Below are 19,632 nucleotides of genomic sequence, written 5' to 3' on the forward strand. Positions count from 1 at the left end.
TTTTTATTGCCTATTCAAGTTCAGTTGTATTCTTTCCCATAATGTGGACTCCTGGAATTCCTTCACTTTTTCCACTTTTCAGAAACTCACAGAGGTTACACACATCAGGAGAGTCCTGGACTTTCCAGGACTCACTTGTGACTGGAAAAGTCAAAGAAAGAAAGCAGGAACTAGCTCTGTTCCCCCTAAATGCCGTTGACCTGTCACGGGATGCCATCACATAGATCTTTCTCAATTGGAAAGGCAATGACATTGTGTATTCCCTCAACCAGTGCTTCTCAAACTACCTGGGCTAAAAGGTCAGTTTTGTGTTGTCTTATTTTAAATGTCCAATCCATCTCAGAGTGTTATTTTATTAAATATAATACAAATAAATGCTGCTTGGATGTCACAGCAATTTCACATTGTTATAAAAGTTTCTAAATGTTGTCTCTTCATTTCTAAATGTATCTTCCCATTGAGCAGCAACAAATGGTTCATAACAAACAGTTCACAGAACCACCCAGGACTGCAGACCACACTGAGTGCTGTTGCCGTAAATCCCTATTCAATTTTATTTCAGGCATTTATTAGGCAATTTCTATGTCGACATTAGGTGCTGTAGGCACTGATGATATTTATATGACTGGCCTAAAATCTCTTAGATGCTGAGATAAATAAGAATGAGGCTGGGATATTGCAAAGTGATTGTATTATTAAATAATGCATAGGTTTTAACTTGAAAAGAGGGAAGACAGCACCTGGCTATCCAAGTCAGAGAGGTATGATACCCAATTCAGAGAACATGAGACGTAGTAGATAATGAAACCTCATAAAATATCATACAGTGTTATTTTTTAAAGTTCTGTACAAATTTCAACCCCTAATCAACACCTTTTTCTTTGTCACTGGTTTTAACCCTTGGAGGTGGAAGAGAAGCCGATGAAGTAAAAACCTAGGATTCAGCCTCAACTCCTCTCATCTACTCACTCTCCATATAATCCCATACTATATCTTGATCAACTCTATCTCCAGAACCCAATCCATCCATTCCTCTGCACCTCCACCAATAACATCCAAGCCAAGCCACCATCACCCCACACCTGGATTGCTGCAGTGCTACCTGTGAGCTGGTCTCCCTGCTTATTCTCTTGACTTCATCTCAACCCCACCAAGAGGAGTTGATCCCTTAAAGTATAAAGCACAGTAAATGCTTAAAAAGCAACATAATGGCTCTTCATGGCACTGAGATTAGAATTCAACACACTATCATAGCCAGCAATGTCACAGTCTCCAAAGCTCCCACCTGTCTGACCTCATCTCCAGCAACCTTTCCCTTTCCTCATTGCACTTCAGCCATGCAGGCCTTCCTCATGTTCCTCTGAACACCAAACTTGGTCTTTAATCCAGTTATTTTATTTTTTTTATTGCATTTTAGGTTTTGGGGTACATGTGAAGAACATGCAAGATTGTTGCATAGGTACACACATGGCAGTGTGATTTGCTGCCTTCCTCCCCATCACCTATATCTGGCATTTCTCCAGCTATTGACTAAACCAGGAGCACTCTTTCCCCAGGTCATGGCAGGCCCAGTTCTATCTTGTCATCTTAGACTCAGCTTACTGCTAACTTCCTTAGTGAGGCTTTCTCTTAGCACCCAAATACTCACTCTCACTTCAATCGGATTGATGTTCATTATAGCATTGATTACTAAAATGTGTTCAGTCTCATTCACAGATAACTCCCCATGCCAGTGGCAGAGCATAAGCATTCAATAAATATTTATTGTGCATAAGGAAAACTTTCAGCACTGTCCCAGAAGAGAAGTAACCATATGGTAAATACCTATCTGCCTGCTTTTCAGAAAACCAGAGGTGGCTGTCAAAAGATTCACTATCATTTGTTTATGTGCTAATGAGCTCACTATCATAAGCTTATTTGCTTATCACTAAGTGCTTATTTGCTACTTAGCAGTATGAAAAATAACTAATTCACTTCCCAAAAGAAGTGCAATAAATAAAGCTGAAGACTTTTTTCTGATTTACTTGGGATTTAATTACATGGAGAATTTTGATAAAAAGAAGGAAAAATGTTGTAGTGCATTATCCTGGTAATGTGTGGGAGTTTTCATTGTTTATATCTCCTGCCTGGAGTTTTATTAATGAGCTAACTGTCTCATAAGATAATGTATTACAAGTTCCATGTGGTTGTGGGTCAAGATAAAATAGCACAGTGTAATTTTAGTGAAATGATGTTTGCTTGGGGAATGGCAGACTCATTTAACACTGGCTTCTCTTTTTATGCACTTTAGCTGTCCACACCCTAAGTTACACAGAACCAGCCTTCCTACCATCTAGCTTATGGGAAGAGGCAGTTGAGCAAGCTGTGTGGCAATCCACTTCAACTGCTGAAAAAAAAAAAAAGAAAGAACCAAAGTGGCCCCTGAAACGGCCACCTTGCCTGACAGCCTTTGAATGATAGTGGGGCTTCTGACAGCCACCTCAGATTTTCTGAAAAGCAGGCAGGTATTCACTACCTGGTTACTTCTCAGAAGCAGCTCCATGGTCCAAAGCAGAGGACTGAGCTCAGAGAGGTGGTGTTCCCCTTCAACAGACAACCTTCAAAAGGTGGGCAGCACCTCACGCCCACCTGTGTTAACTGTCAGCTGGCCACAAGAGAGAGTGCAGCGGTGGGAATGCCCCTGTTATCTCCAGCTTTCATCGCCTGGGGTAGAGACAAGCTGCTCTTGTGGGCTGAAAGGGATGGGTTTCGAGGTTTTCTTGGCCTTTGATGTCAACTCTTCGCCACCACGAGATAAGCATGTGCCATCTGTTGTGCAGCAAGGTGTCTAACAGGTGAGCAAGACAGGCCAAGGAAATACAGACATACACAGGTAGTGTCGTTGGTGCTACATAATGGAGATGAGCTTGCTCTCTCCAAAAGAACATTGAGCTCAACTTCTAGAAAATATAAAGAAGGGCTATTTACTTCTCTTCTTAGCTATTAAAGGTAAATACTTAATTGAGGCAATGGATCAAACTGGTGTTTTCTTAGATCACCACTGGGTTCCCTGAGATTTGCATTGACTTCTCTTCCCTGTGCCAAAATCTGCCTCTCTGTGATGTTATAAAGTATTCCTTTTTCCTGTTCCCTTATTTCACCTAAGTTGTTGCTGAACATGTGGTAAACCTCAATTGATACTTAGTATTTTCTTAATACTTTCTATTGTGATCAATGATTGTTTTTAAATGTAATGACTATGCTATTTGGAGAAAATGAACATGTAGGCACACTTTTTGCAAAACTTATTTCATCTCTCATTCTAAACTCTTGTAATGGCATTGAACGGATTATTTATTTGATATATAGCATATTCAAGCTTAATTTCAGCACAATGAGAAGTAAGCACTTTGGGTACCATCTGTGTGAAACTCTTTGTGAATCTTTCAAGTTAAAGACAATAAATAATATATTAGACTTGTTCAGGATGACAAACCAGAAGCCATTATATCAGTGAAGACATTTTCAGGAAACCAATATTATGACCAGCACTATACATCGTCCCTGACATATAAGGGACTCATATGTCCTTACTTGTTTTTAAACATAGAAGCATATTAAGTCCAGCACCCAAACCCTCATCTGCAACTAGAACATATCCTTATTCTTATTTATCTTAAATTAAAACCCCTTCTCCTGAGTTCTGTGCACCTGCACATGAGCAGCCAGATGTTTGGCTGTTTGAACACAAAACAACAACTAACACAGATCTCTATATGTTACACTTACTCTTAGTGGATCAGTAAATGGGGAAAGCAGAATCAGGTGCTATAGGCAAAGCCCAGAGGCCAGAACAATAAAAAGGAATAAAGAGTGGAGTTAAGACAAATTCTGTATGTTTTTCTCCTGAGAAAGATCAGCAAACTCAACTTCAGAAAAACAAAAAGGCAACTCAGGCTAATCTGTAGAACTTATTGACATTTGGAAATAGCTGGTTTCACGGCCGAGCATGGTGGCTCATGCCTGTAATCCCAGCACTGTATTTAGGAGGCCGAAGCAGGCGGATCATCTGTGGTCAAGAGTTCAAGACCAGCCTGGCTAACATGGTGAAACCCCATCTCTACTAAAACTACAAAAAGTAGCCAGGTGTGGTGGTAAGCGCCTGTAATTCCAGCTACTGGGAAGAATCACTTGAACCAGGAGGCGGAGGTTGCAGTGAGCCGAGATCATGCCACTGCACTCTAGCCTGGGTGAAAGAGCGAGACTCTTCTCAAAAAAAAAAAAAAAAGTAAAAAACAAAAGAAAGAAAACAAAGAAAAAAAAAACAAAGAAAGAAAACAGCAGGCTTCACTACAAAAAATATATATGCACAAACACAGTATATATGCAGCAAGTATATATAATTTTATATATGTACAAAAATACTGAGTCATTAGAAATCATTAGAGTCAATGCATCAAAAACAGGATGATGCTATAACCAAAATATAAAGAAAGGCATAAAATGGTTTTCAGGAACTGAAGCCTCATCAGAAACCAGTTGACCTTCATTTTCCAAGACTATATCCTCTTCAAGCCCAAGACATCAACCCTCTTAAACCCAAAGGACTTAAGAAACCATTTTTGCAAAGACATCTGATAATGTGATTTTTTTTTTTAATGCCTCAATCTGTATACGATTCAAATAGTTTCTAGGCTTTCCCATCCTTGGGCAGGGAGTGGCCTGAAGGAGAGAAGAAAATGAGAATAATTAGTGACTTATTTCTGCCTGGTTTTTAAACACCCTAATTACTTCAGGCGTCATTACCACCACTTGCTCATAAGCTGTCCTTTGAAAATACTGTTCAATCTAAATGAAAATTGATGTGAATTTCTTTTTTGAGAATATAGCCAATATTAACACAATTTGGAGAGTTATTGGATTTACTTTTTCAGTCTTAACAGGGATGTCAGTGTTCTAATCACACATGATGGAGGTAACAATCTACTATCATCTGAACTGGAACCAACAAACTCTTTAGAAAGACTATACATTTTTGCAGACATAAAGGTACTATAATTATATATCACGTACCATAATCTTCATTACGACTTGACATTATTTTGACACTAAAACGTCTTCCTGTATTCCTTCATGCAAAATTTACTTACATTAGAATTATATTGTTGGGTCTTTTTCCTCACTTTTTTACTAGATAAAATAACTTTTTCTGATTGTTATCTCTATAAATCAACATTCTGGTGCAGCCTGTGCAGACATTTTTCATTAGTTTCTTTACCATAAATTCAAAGGATTAATAAAACAAAGAAACCAAACACCAGATAAATATTAGCTGAAAGAATATAAATTTTAATGTGATCCATTTCTGTGGCACTCAACCTGGGTTTTCTAAGTAAATGAAGTCAGTGCTGAAAACCAGAATGTGCAAGACCTAGAGCTTACTAAGGTGCGAGAATGAATGAGATTTGGTCTTTGCCCTTGAGGTTGAGTGAAAACATGTACACAAACAATTACAATACAATATGGAATATGATGAATGCCAAGAGTGTTACAAACTACACCTGGTCGGGAGAATCTGAAAGGTTCACGAAGGAAGTGACTCCTGAGATGCATCTTAAAGGATGAGCAGAAATTCACTGGGCAGAAATGAGGGGTGGCCATCCAGAAAGAGAGAACAATAAGGAGAAAAGCATAAGGTGGAAGGAAACACTCAGGAGCCACATGTAGTCAGTTTTGATGGTATCCTGGGGTGCATGAGAATGAGTCCTTGAATGCTAAATTGATACATTTTTAATAATTCAATAGAGCAGCTAGTGGTAGTTTTAAAACAGGATAGCTAAACAACAATTCATATAAAACAAGCTAGACTTGAGAGAATAGAGGCATTTAGAGACTAATTAGAAATTAAGAAAGTTTCCAAAGGAGGTAAGTAAAAATAAAGGCCTGAATCATGGCAGGCAGAATACAGAGGAGAGATTGAAATCGAAAGGTAGTGCCGAGGCAAAAATAACAGGCTCTGGCCACCAATGTGGTGCTATAAACAGAAAGGAGGAATATCGGGGGGAGAAAGAGGTGCCGTGTAGAGTATGATGCTCTGAACATACGAATGCCTTGTGCACGCACAATGGGACCCTATCCAGAGAAGACCCAACACACTCATGCATTTTCTCTCTTTCTCAGTGTCAGGGATCTTAGAACTTACCTGGCTACAGCTTGGTCACAGCTGAGGCTTTCTCCAGCATGCTAAGAATACCCAAGACCCTCTTTCAATGCACCCAATCTCTATTGCTCATGTATTCAATCAACATCGTAAATTCATGTGTCCCGTTAATATGCACTATACTCAACATTGTAAAGGATAAGACACCGTCTTCATCTTCACGTTCTGATAGTCTAGTCCTAATGCAACTCTGGCAGAGAAGGATGTGTTTTCTTGGTGTTTGTCTCTTTTTTAAAAAAGGAGCTGACTTTTTCCTGCAAAGTTAAAATAAGATGAAATTCAAAAAAGAAAATATTACACACATTGCAATAAAAATATGAGAGACAAAGTTGAGACAATCTCAGAAAATAGAGCAAGCAAATCAAAATATTACAGTAGCAATATAAGAAGTTCAACATCTAAAAAGTGGACATTCTGGAAAGATAATAAGAGGAAACAGAAGAAAACATTTCAAGAAATTTTCCCAAAACTGAAAGATCTAAATTTCCAGGCTAAGAGGCTACTGAGTACTTTGCACAAAGAATGAAAATAGACTTATGCCAACACATATCACCATAATCAGAATATTGAGAATAATGAGATCATATAAAATCCCAGAGAGAAAAAGCCAAAAAGCCCTGTGCAATCTGGCCCTGCACACCCCTCTAGGTTCACCTCTTCTCAATCACCTACTCCTAAGTCCCACTCTCTTTCCACCCATTTTCCTTCAAATATAAGTCAAAATCACATATCTCTTCTGTTTAAAACCCTCTCATGGCTTACACTGCACTCAGAATAAATAAAATACAAAGAAAACAGGGGAATTAGGCTTTAAGTTCACCTCTAAAGTTTGATAACTCTTATGAGCATTAACATTTTTAACGAATGGTTAAAGGATTCTGCTTTACAGACAGCTTCAGAAATGAAATTGTTCTTCCTGCCTACTGCACTCTGGGTGTGTTGTTTTCTTTTCACTTTCTAGTTCTCCTTTGGTCCCAGGTCCACATTTTTTAGTGCACAATGTTGGCAATATTGAAACAGCTCCATTGACTGAGGCATATACCCTGGCTCTCGGTCACAGTCGAGAAATAATTCAGGACACAGATACACGAGGAGTGGGTTTGGGAGCAGAAAGTCTAATAGAAACAGAAAAGAGAAAGAGTATGCTTCTTCATGTTGAGAAAGTGAGTTGAAGAGGGTCTCATTTGTGGTGAAATGCAATCGGGTTTGTACAGAGGGCTGAAGAGGCAGTGACTGATTTACATAGGGCTCAGGGGATTGGGTTGAGCAGGTGTTCCATTTCCATTCACACCCCAGTCTTTTATTACGCAAATATGGCCTCCATCTAGTGGCAGCCATGATGCCTGTACACGTGCTTTTTTCTGGAGGCTGCCATGACACCTGGCACAAGTGGTGACAAGAAAAAGAGGGTGGGAGATGCCATATTGGGTGGACCTGGCTTTTAGCCACAAGCATCGGCATATCAATGCTTGCAGGTCTGGTTTTCCAAGTTATATTTTTTTAGAAAAGAAATGTTTTGGGGGTTGCTTGCTATTAAAGGAAAATTTACCAAGAATTTTTACCCTTTCTAGCTGCATAAAAATAATTTCTTCATAATTCCTGTATTATTTGCCCCCCCGAGAAACATAAACCTAACTGCTGTTAGCGGGTGTTGGATAATGATTCTTTCTGGCTACTCCCTGCTAAAAAGGGGCGTCTTGTTGGGGGACAGCCGTTGGGTCTTCTCCTGAGGTTGATCTAAGGGTTCTCAAAAGAATGGCATGTCCACGTGTGGCTCTGTCTGCAGCACCATTTGGGGTTTGCTTCTAGGTAAAAAGAGATAAATTTTACAAGAAGGTTTAAAATAGAGGGTTAGAATATGAATATTAAGATTACCACTGTTAATGGAGGTCCTATAGGCCAACGAGTTTGATACCCGTTAGTTACACCCATGGGTTGTAATATTGGTTTGTTTCCACTAGATGTCGCTGTACGTTATCGGAAACGTTCCCATAAAGTAGCATTCATTTTAGGATAAGTGGCATTGGATTTATGACCAACCTCATAAATCCTTTTTTATTAATTAAAACTTTACAGAGAGTAAATAATTATTATCCTTTTTACATGTTTGCACAGGGAGAGAGAAGCCAAAAGCTCGACTGGTAAGACATTACCCTTCTGCCAGCATGTCAGTCTTCTGGATTCCCTTCCTCCCAGTTCAACTCTAAGCCAAGCATTTTAAGATTTGGAAAATTAACTTTTCCCAGGTTGGAAGAGCATTATAGAAGAGTCATTTTAAACTGTGAAAGAAGGAAAAACACCGCAGACCTGAGTTAAATTGTGGAAAGCTTCTATGTACTTAACAGGGTCATCAGAAAATCGGCCTAAGTTTCCTTTTATTTGCCTAAGGTCCTGTAATGAGAAGGGAACTTGAAGGGGTCTCAAATAAGGGGAATCCTCAGATGGTTCCCCTGGAAGTTGCTTCTCTAATTTTGGAGAATTATTCTCTTTAGTCCTGCCAGATATGATTGCTAAAAGAGATGGGTTGATTTTGCAATGCTTGCAAAGATCTAGTAAAAAGGACATGTCCTTGCACAAAAGAAAATGAGCTGCTTTTATTTAAAATCTCCGGGTGAAAGGTGCTCCAGTGCTTCAGAATGCACTCCAGGGAAGAAGCAAGAATAAAAGCATCCTTTTAGTCCCCTTCCTTTCTTTGTGACCCAGGGTGGAGGGGAAGACAGTGGGAGCATCCCCATGATTGTTTTCTCTTCTTGGTTCCCAAGTCCCAGCACCATGTTAAATATACCACTTATGGTTGTAGGTGTGACCCTCCAAGCCATGGCACCAGAGGAACTAAGTTTTTGGGCCTAGTTGCGCTCCTCCAGGCAGCTCTAATCCTCTGCCTATGATTTCCCTTTAACTTCCTAGACTTGTGTGACCCGTATGCCTCCCTTAAAAAATGGATCTCAAGAAAACTAAGTAATTGGCAAGGCCCCTTTAATGGGGTGGGGGTGTGTGTGCTAGACTGAACTCTGTTCTGCTGTCATGGCCCATGCTAAGCCATTTGCCCTTAGAAAAATGGTTCCCATTAACTTCTGAAGTTAAAATCCTCTTGGTAATTAAGTACTGTTCTAATTAGAGACAGACTAAGTTTCTTAGAAGAATGTAGGGAATAAATGGCCATTTTCCTGCTGTTGGGATGATATCAGAACTAAAATTTGGCTATGGAGGACATTTTACTCCTAACTGCTGAAGGCAGAACTTTTCCATTCACAGAGGGAGCTTAGAGCCTGATTTCTGGTGGTGCTAAGGGAAGCTGCACTGTATGGCAAAGGAAGGACCAGCACTGTGCCTCAGGAAGAGGATTTCTACCTTGACTGGGGGGAGCTTCGGAATTAGAAATACCATGTGCTCACCAGAGAAAAGGTAGAGAGATGCTTGAGTTACTGCCTGCCACATTTGCCAATCTTTCCTAACAAACCTGTTTCCTCAACTGGAAAAATTTCCACACATCACATGCACAGAGAGAATAGACATAGCGACCACAAATAGAAAAGAAAGGAAAATTTGGCAACAGGATAGTGGAAGAGAGCCTTGAGATTAAAGCACAGATTTGAGGTTGAGATTTGCTCTGTACTCACCACTCCAGTGTTTCTATCTTCTGTTCTGATCCAGATCCCAGGCGAGAATCCAAAACGAAACAGCTCCATTGTCTGGGGTATATACCCTGGCTCTTAGTCTCAGTTCAGAAGGAATTCAGGACACAGATACACATGAGGAGTAGGTTCAGGAGCAGAAAGTTTAATAGAAAAAGAAAAGAGGAGAAATTGCTTCCTCATTTTGAGAAAGTGGGTCGAAGAGGGCCTCATTTGCAGCAGAACTCAACTGGTTTTGTACAGAGCGTTGAGGATGCCATGATTGATTTACATAGGGCTCAGGGGATTGGGTTGACCAGGTGTGTCATTTATATAGCCTGTGAAAAGACTGGTCCTTCCATCCTAGTCTTTTATTATGTAAATGAGGATTCCATCTGGTAGCAGCCATGATGCCAGTACACGTGGTTTTATCTGGAGGCTGCCATGACACCTGGCACACATGGTGACAAGGAAAAGAGGGCAGGAGATGCCATATTGGATGGACCTGGGTTTTAGCTACTGGCCTTGGCATATCAATGCTTGCAGGTCTGGTTTTTCAAGCCACTTTTTGCTAGAAATGTTTTGGGAGTTGCTTTTTATTAAAATAAAATTCCACTGAGAACTTTCACCCTAAAATTATTTTTAGACTGCCTAAAAATAATTTCTTAATAACTCCTGTATTAATATCAGTATTCTATCACATGAATTGCTCTGAATAGGATTTTCAATTTAAGACATTATAACAAGATTTCGAAAGAGCAATTGAGAAGTGGGTAAAGTTCCCATGAGGACCAACGTTCTCTCAATTCTCCATAGGATTCTGATGAATAAAAGAAAGAAACTTGTTAAACATGGAACAGTTCTGTAAAACAGGCCAGGCTTCCCAAATTTGCATTGACCATACGATTATCATCAGTCTAGGAAGTAAGAAACTTATGTATGCCTTGAATACAAAAAGTGCTCAATATACATCTAGCCAAATTGACTTGATGAAATGGACCTCCAAGTTAAGTTATTAAGTTTATATTTTTAGGTTTGATTCATTTAGTAAATATTTACTGAACCCCCTACTTTAATCCAGGGCTTTTTCAGGGGTTGGAGTGGCTGAAAAGTAAAGGCAGACTGGGTTCATGCTTTCTTGTATCTCATGTTCTAAAGGGAGAGTCAGATAATAAACAAAACAGGGGTGCACACTGATAGGGATGGAGGCTTATGAGAAAAAGATTCAGTAGGGCTGTCAGAAAGAGAGTCTGGGCAGATATAAGATATATTCACCTAAGGCCTGAATAATAACATGGATTCAGCCAAATGAAGACCAGGGACGAACAATCAGAAGGAAAAACAAGAGTGAAAGCCTTAAATTGGAAACAAGACAGTGTTTGAAAAACAAAGAAATACAAACTGGCCAGAACATATTAAGAAATGAGGAATATGGTGCTAGATGAGATTGGAGAGTCACATAGGGGCCATATTACAAAAAGCTAGCTGGGTAAGCCATGGTGAGGAGCATGGATTGTTTTTTAAATATAGAGTAATATTTTTCTAGAAAATTCTCAGTAAGATTCTCTCTTTCACATCATTTCACATGCTACTGTGTTCGCTTACCATCAACTTCCAAGAAGGAAGCAAATGAAATGAAAATTGTTTTTCCTTAACTGTCTTTTTCATATGTTAAGTCAACCACAGTAACTTAACACATAGGGAAAAGTTATTTTTTAAAATGAGGATACTGTCCAGGATCAGTAGCTCACACTTGTAATCCCAGTGCTCTGAGGGGCCAAGGTGGGAGGATCACTTGAGCCCAGGAGTTCAATACCAGTCTGGGCTACATAGGGAGACCCCATCTCTACAAGAAAATTTACAAATTAGCCCAATGTGGTGGCATGCACCTGTGGTCCCACCTACTCAGGAGGCTGAAGTGGGAGCATCGCTGAAGGCAAGGAGTTTGAGGCTTCAGTGAGTTATAATCATGTCACTGCACTCTAGCCTGGGTGACAAGGAGACTTTGTGTCTAAATAAATAAATAAATAAAATGAGAATATAGTTGTATGTTGTTTGTAGGAAAACAGAATTCTTGACTAAGGGAATCAAGGAAATTCAATATTAGAGCAGAATTTTTCTTCTTCTTCTTGTGCTATGCCACACAAGATGGATCCTGAATAGTAAGATCACTCAGTGTGTCACCATGCTAAACAAGCTAGGACTGGTGCTACAGGCTTGAAGTGATATTTGCTCCACTTTGATTTAGCTTGTGTTGCAATGATCACATTATTTAAAGGTACTTTTAAAATTTTCATGTTCTAAATCTACACCTCCCATTTTGCTGTAGACACCCAGATGCTTCTCCTTATTTCTTTTTTTTTTTTTTGAGACGGAGTTTCGCTCTTGTTACCCAGGCTGGAGTGCAACGGCACGATCTCGGCTCACCGCAACCTCCGCCTCCTGGGTTCAGGCAATTCTCCTGCCTCAGCCTCCTGCTTCTCCTTATCTCTACTCTATATTAATCTTATTTCTGTTGCCACAGCCTAATCCAGGTAACCATTATCCATCCTTACAAGTGCAGGCTTACTTGGTTAGGGTTTGCCAACCAGTGTAAAACAAACCATTTCCATCAATTTAAGGGACTGCTATGACTGAAAGGCAATCATGAAGAAGTATTTGCTAGTTAGGGCAAGGGTAATGGTACAGTGGAGACAAAACAATTTCATTCAAAGGCTTTAAAGTTCTCATTTTCCACTGTCACTTTTGCCATAATACACAATTTCCCCCCAAATAATTCAGGGATCAAAAATTGTCAAGAGGAGTGAAGCCAAGACATAGTATACCAACCCTACAGATAGAAATATTCCACCTGCCATCTTCTCTGCCTAGTTAAGTAATCAAATACTTAACTGAAATGTAGTTCTTTGTAAACACTTAAAAAAGTGGTTTTGTTTCTTCGATTATAAAACTATTTAAGTGCATAAAATGGAGATGTAAGAATGATGACACTTGGCTGGGTGCAGTTGTTCACACTTGTAATCCCAGTGCTTTGGGAGTTCAAAACAGGAGGATCACTTGAAGCCAGGAGTTAGAGACCAGCCTGAGAAACATAGTGAGACCCTGTGTCAATGAAAAAAAAAAAAAAAATTTTTTTTAAAGAGCCAGATGTGGTGGCTCACACCTGTAGTCCTGGCTATTCAGCAGGCTGAGGTGGGAAGATTGCTTGAGATTAGGAGTTCGAGGCTGCTATGATTGTGCCACTGCACTCCAGCCTGAGTGATGGAATTTTTGTCTCTTAAAAAAAAAAAGTAAAGCCTTTTTTATTGCAACTACCAAAATGCCAAAAGAGAGAGCCAAAAGAGTGTCCAATCCTGTGAACAATTATATAACAAGGTTATAGATTGCACACTAAGATCTTGTCTTAACCCCACAATTGCTCTCTCTTTTCCACATTGCACTAGACAAAAATCCTCGCTACTTTTGCTCCCAAATCTTATCAAATCTATGCCCTCCACTTTTACCCACACAGACTATCCTTGGAACTTGTCTCCCTGATTCACCTCTATTCATTTTACCTCTGGCACTCACACTGAACTTATCTCTCTGAAATACATTTTTGATTGTGCTATTCCTCTGCATTAAAACAAACATTAAATAGTTCCCAGCAATTAGAGGATAAAGTCTACAGCACACAAAGACAGCAGAATATGGCCCCAACCTACATTTCCAACTTCCTCTCCTGCAGTTATCTCATTTATCCCATATACTAGAAAACTATGGTTGTACTTTAACCAAGCAATAGTTTGTCACACACCATTACACCTTCTGTGCACTATTCCCTTGGACTGTAATGTTCTTCCCCCTTCACTGCCTCAAAATCTACTGATTCTTTACAGCCAAGCTTAAACATCGCTTCCTCTGTGGAGATTCCCTAGGTCTCCAAAGCATAATTTAAAAACTCCAACTTGCTTTCTCCCAGTAGCTCTTGGTATACACCAGTCTCACAACAAAGATTACCCTAGACTCAGTGCTGTCAAATAGAAATATGCATGCCCCATGTGTAATTTCAAATTTCCTAGTAGTCTTATGAAAAAGGTAAAGAGAAATTGGTGAATTTTAATAATATATTTAACTATAATCAAAAATAGTATCATTTCAACATATAGTAATATCAAAAATTAACAAGAAATTCAGTTTTTCACTACTAATTCTTTGAAATCCAATACGTATTTTTTACTTGCAACATATTTTAAATTCAGACACTAAGCTCTGATGGTTAACATTGAGTGTCAACTTAACTGGATTGAAGGACGCAAAGTGGGTGTGTCTGTGAGGGTGTTGCCAAAGGAGATTAACATTTGAGTTATTGAACTGGGAGAGGCAAACCCACCCTCAATCTGGGTGGGCACCATCTAATCAGCTGCCAGCATGGCTAGAATAAAGCAGGCAGGAGACAGAAGAGCATACTTGCTGAGTCTCCTGGCCTTCATCTTTCTCCTGTGCTGGATGCTTCCTGCCCTCAAACATTGGACTCTAAGTACTTCCACTTTTGGACTCTCGGAATTACACCAGTGATTTGCCAGGGGCTCTCAGGCCTTCAGCCACTGAAGCCACTGAAGACTGAAGGCTGCACTGCCAGCTTCCCTACTTTTGAGGTATTGGGACTCTGACTGGCTTCCTTACTCCTCAGCTTGCAGACGGCCTATTTTGGGACTTCGCCTTGTGATCGTATGAGTCAATTCTCCTAATAAACTTCCCTTCAGATATATATATCTTATTAATTACGTCCCTCTAGAGAACCCTAATACACTAAACTGTTTTCCAAAATAACTGATCTGCATTTACATTTCATAAAATTTATAACTGAAAAAGCAGATTCACATACCCAAATGTACTTGAAAGTTTTCTAATAACTGAATCAAATATCAGATTTTTATTTTGAATTGAAATAAAAATTAAATAACAGCTAAAAATCAGTTTCTCAGTCACTCTATTTCAAGTACTCTAGTGTACTAGAATGTAGCTAGTGGCTATCATATTGGACAACATATCTCTATTGTAACTATCCGTGTATGCATCTCTCTTCCCTACTTAATTAGACCATGTCTAACTTGCCTGTATTTTCCTCACTGCCTAGCATAAGGTTTGAACACACACACAAATGGAGCTTTATGAAAGTTTGTTGAATTAGCAAAAATAAATGTGGAAGTCACCTGACCCAAGGGCAACATGAAATCAAGAGCATTCTTTTGTAACGAATATAAATGGCATTTTTATGAATACATATGCACACTCAAATGTGCACACACACACATACACACAATTCTTCATAAACACACAGCACAAGTACATGCATACAAGCACAGGCCTGCAGCATTATTCACAATAGCCAAGATACGGAAACAACCTAAACATTCATTGATGGATGGACAAAGAAAATGTAGTATATACATAAAATGGAATACTATTCCGCCTTTAAAAAGAAGGAAATCCTGCTACATGTGACAACATGGGCAAATCTGAAGGGCATTATGGGAAGTGAAATAAGCCAATCACAGAAGGACAACTGCCCCATGTCCACTTATATGAGTTATCTATAAAAGTCAAACTCATAGAAGCAGAAAGTAGGATGGTGGCTGCTAGGGTTAAGGGGATGGGGAAAATGCAGAGTTGCCGTTCACTGGGTGTAGTTTCAGTTATACATGAATACATTCCAGAGATCTGCTGCACAACACCGTGCATATAGGTAATGATATTATATTGTACACTTATACATTTAAGAGAGTAGAGCTCATGTTAAATGTTCTTACCACAAAAAGAAAAGAAAAGACAATAGCAAAAAACAAAACAACAAAAAATGTGACTCTGGTGTGGGATATTAATAGTAAGGGAGTCTATGTCGGGGAGAGGCAGGGGGTGTATGAAAACTGTGCTGTCTTCCTCAATTTTTCTGTGAACATAAAACTGCTCTGAAAAACAAAAGTGCACTTAAAAGAAAGAAGAAAAATCAGTTAAGTACATTCAATTTGTTACTAATTCCTTCAATAATAAAAATTACTTGAAACATATTGCTCCCCCTTCCTCTGCACCTTCATCTCTCTTTTCTCCATCCCTTTCTGCATTTATGGGTATGCTATATAATTAGCACTTCATAATGTGTTTTTATATTCTCTAGTTGTTTTGCCTTCTCAAGTTGTATTTTAAGCTTCTGGAGATAGAGATCATTCCTTGTACTTTGTAACCATTATCACACATGGTTAAATGATAATAACGAAATGCAAGAATTTAATAATTGACATATCATCAATTCTCAGATGTCTTTTTTCAGTAAAGGCTTTCCCAATCAATTCCAGAAGCCTAATCTCTCAATAACATTCACATTGATAGCACTATCTCTGGATAGCTAGGACCCTGACTGCTCATATTAGCAATTTTTCTCTAATGTGCTACAATGTGTTTTTATGTGCAATTGTCCTTTACTCTCAAGAAAGTGGGATCATGTTTCTGACCTTTGACACAGCACCCCACATCACCTAGTGCAATGCTTTCATCAAAATGGATCCTTCTGTAGATGCTGCTTCCTGTTCCCATTTCTCACTCCCATCTCCTCTAAACAGCCACAGGATGCTGCAACAACATGGCAAAAGAGAATTCTGTAAGGGCATCAATCTCTTTGGCCTTGTTGTTCTATATCCCTAATAATAGATAATTCTGATAAATGAGTGTACACATGTAAATTTCCACAAAGGGAATTATAGTAGGTTTATCATTTATTCTGATGTTGCTCGAATAAGAACAAAATTAAGATAAACAAACACATACAAAAATGCCTCAGTGAATCAGTCACAGCGTTCCTCTAAGTCTAGGTTGCTGTCCTTTCTCTTCTGCTTGCGTAGCTCTGTGAAGGTCTCTATCTCTGCAAGACTAAACTTGGAGGTTAGCGTCACACTGTCATAATCAAATTCCTCATCAAGTGAGAAGGGTTGAACTTCATCTCCAAGTATCTATAAAAGGTAACAAAGGAGGAAAAAACATACACAATCATTGTAAATGAAGATAAAGTTGAAAAAATTAACTCTTTCTTAATATTTAATTAAACCTCCTTTCAGACTTCAGCACTCTCAGCTGATTAAGCTGTTTTTAAGTAAAGGAATAAATTCAATTATTCAATTTGACCTAATTTAAGCCTCTTAATATGCCCCATTTGTACCATGCTGTATCTGAATGAATATCATTAACTAATGCTGCCCAAGGCAAGAATCAGAAAGACTCCCTTGCATATACTCATTATACATTTTACTACTTGTAGTGGCAGGACTAGAGAAGCATACAGAAAAACTAACAGTTACATTAAAACGTGAGAAAAATATACCCTAAGATTTTTATCAACCTTAAATAGATTTTCACCCTTTGCTAAAAAAGATCTATATTAATAAAACATAATTTTTAAATATAAAAATACCCTATATTGAATATACTTCTTCAGATAATACCTATAACTCCTGGCTAATAACAGTAAAACTTGAAACATAGTCTAAATTTAAAAGTCCAGGATCTCTTTTTTTCTACCAAGAATTTTAAAAATATTACAATATATCATAAGTAAAGTAGTTACAAAGAGATGTAATAATTTTGAATCTATTCATAAATTGTGAGTTTTAAAGACTCCTAAAGGAAGGCAGATAAAAAAGCATATTTTCCGATAAACCAAAAGTATGCCTTAAATCTCTTGTATCACCCCCTAAAAAGCCTCTCCAAAAACAAATGGTGTGTGATACAATGAAATCATCCAGCACTTCTGTGTAGCTCTACAATATGTATAGTGATGCTGAAATAATTGAAAACTATGGTTTATGCAAGAATGAAAAAATGTCCTGAAGCTATAATCAGCTTTAAATATTCTTGCATGGAAGATGATCTCATTGAGTGGCTTTCACAATGTTGGTAAAAATGTAGCACGTAGCTCAGAAACTATCTGCTGTTACTAAGGTTGAAAGAAAAAATAATAAGTAGTTATCTCCTATCTGTTCCACAAGTTATGTTTTGTGGTTAGGTGTGCAGTGTTAATAGCAAATGCTCAGCCATTTATCATCCTTTCTTAGTAAAATCAGCAGAACAACTTCTGGAGATGCTTTCACTTCCTCTTTATTAGAAAGTACCTGAGTGCTTTCCTGACAAAAGTGCTACTGAGTTTCCATGGTGAGTTTGCCATGGTGAGTTTCCACCATGTGCCAGCCCCAGTACTAGGAACCACATGGCATCAGCAGTAATCTTCAAACAACCCTACTGATAGTCACTGTTAAGGTTAAGTAATTTGTCCACAATACACAGTAAGGGAATGAAGCAACATTTGAATCTAGGATAATCTGTTTCGAATAAAGCCTCACCAGCTCAACAGAAACACCAGCAAGAATGAATCTTGAAGTTTTCACTAAGCCAAGTCATAGCTCTTTGGAGAGAAGATCTTTTCTAAATAAGATGATCAATTCTCACAACCCACCATCAGAAAAATGTACTAAAGCCTACATGTAATACCATGACTATCTTTTAAAAACCAGCTGTATACAAAAAGCAAATCAGCTTGCAAGGCTGATCAGTTCATTTTGATCACTTTCTGAGATCAAATTTTTCATCAATATAGCCGAAGTGACAGTGGGACAATCTTGCTAAGATGGGTGAAATGCAGAAACACACAAATACAATGACATAAGATGTTCATTTTCTGAATATTAAGTGTTCTGGCTGTCTCCAGCTCTACTTAGCCTGAAAACTTGGCCATAATCCCATCCAGAGCCGATTCTAGCTGACCCTGGCAAAGCATGAGGAGAGAGACTCATGCTGATGAGGAGAGAGATTCAGTCTGATGAGAATTTTGCTGCCCTTTCACGCCTGGGTAAAGGCCTTTCATCACGTCTATTAAGCTTCAAGCTGTCCATACCTATGTGTGTCCCCTCACTAGGTCTTTAAATTCCACCCTGAAACCTCTAAAACCTGTCTACTCCTTACTAGCCATCCTCACTAGATGCAGTCACGTTGTCTTCACCCACCTCTCACTTAGGGGTTAGAATGCAATTTCAAATTAGACAAATTGCTTTGCTGTGTTAAAATCTCAGTGATCCCATACCATTACCCCTACTCCCTCTACAGAACACAGATAACCTCACATTCCCACCTCCCTACCCCTTACCTGTTCACTCAATAAACACTTATTATGTAGCAGATTCTGGGAACATAAAGTGATTATAGCAAAATCTCTGTCTACAAGGTTTCATAACTTCAAGAAGACAGAAGTATATGCATGATTTCGGTATCACGTGCCATGCTCTCCAATAGAGGAATGCAAAAAAGGGAAACAGAAGCAAAGAGAGGAAAGTGCAGAAGTTTCACTTACTCTTCTTCTTCCTTCTTTTTTCTTTCTTTTTTTTTTTTTTGGAGACAGAGACTCCCTCTGTCACTCAGGCTGGAGTGCAGTGGCACAATCTCAGCTCACCGTGGCCTCCCACATTGCTGGGATAACAGGCATGAGCCACCACATCTGGCTACTTACTCTTAGATTGAGTTTTGCCACGCTCCAGAAAATCCTACTAGCCTCCCTACACATCATTTCACTTATCACCCACCTCATCCTAGCAATCCAGATAGAGTAAGCCCTATATTTTGGACTTCCAAGCTCTGATCAGGGCTCCTATGGCCAAGATAGCTCTAGGTACAGGACAACCTATTGCCTTCTTAAGATTCTCCCTTCCCTGAGGTCTCAAAATACCTTGTGGCTATAATATCCAAACTTATAGTACTAGAGATATAGAAATGTATTCTTAAATGTAAATATCTTACTTT

At 38.8% G+C, this 19,632-nt stretch overlaps 1 protein-coding gene across 8 annotated transcripts in view; it reads right to left on the reverse strand.

The window, feature by feature from the left end:
• IFTAP (intraflagellar transport associated protein) overlaps nucleotides 1-19,632 on the reverse strand; it is a 259,976-nt gene that overhangs the window by 183,349 nt on the left and 56,995 nt on the right. For 3 of the 8 annotated variants that reach the window (XM_012452365.2, XM_012452370.2, XM_012452367.2), the window contains one exon: nucleotides 14,767-16,799. The exons of 3 other annotated variants lie outside the window; for them this stretch is intronic. In XM_012452365.2, coding sequence (XP_012307788.2) covers nucleotides 16,635-16,799 — 165 coding nt within the window. In that variant the 3' untranslated portion in view covers nucleotides 14,767-16,634. Of the gene's footprint in view, nucleotides 1-14,766; nucleotides 16,800-19,632 lie in introns of those variants that run through there. 2 more of the 8 variants (XM_064365021.1, XR_010338322.1) reach the window with 2 other exon arrangements.

Source organism: Aotus nancymaae, unplaced genomic scaffold, assembly GCF_030222135.1.
Source record: "Aotus nancymaae isolate 86718 unplaced genomic scaffold, 86718_ANA_hifiasm-v0.15.2.pri h1tg000059l, whole genome shotgun sequence".
Classification (NCBI taxonomy): Eukaryota; Metazoa; Chordata; class Mammalia; order Primates; family Aotidae; genus Aotus; species Aotus nancymaae.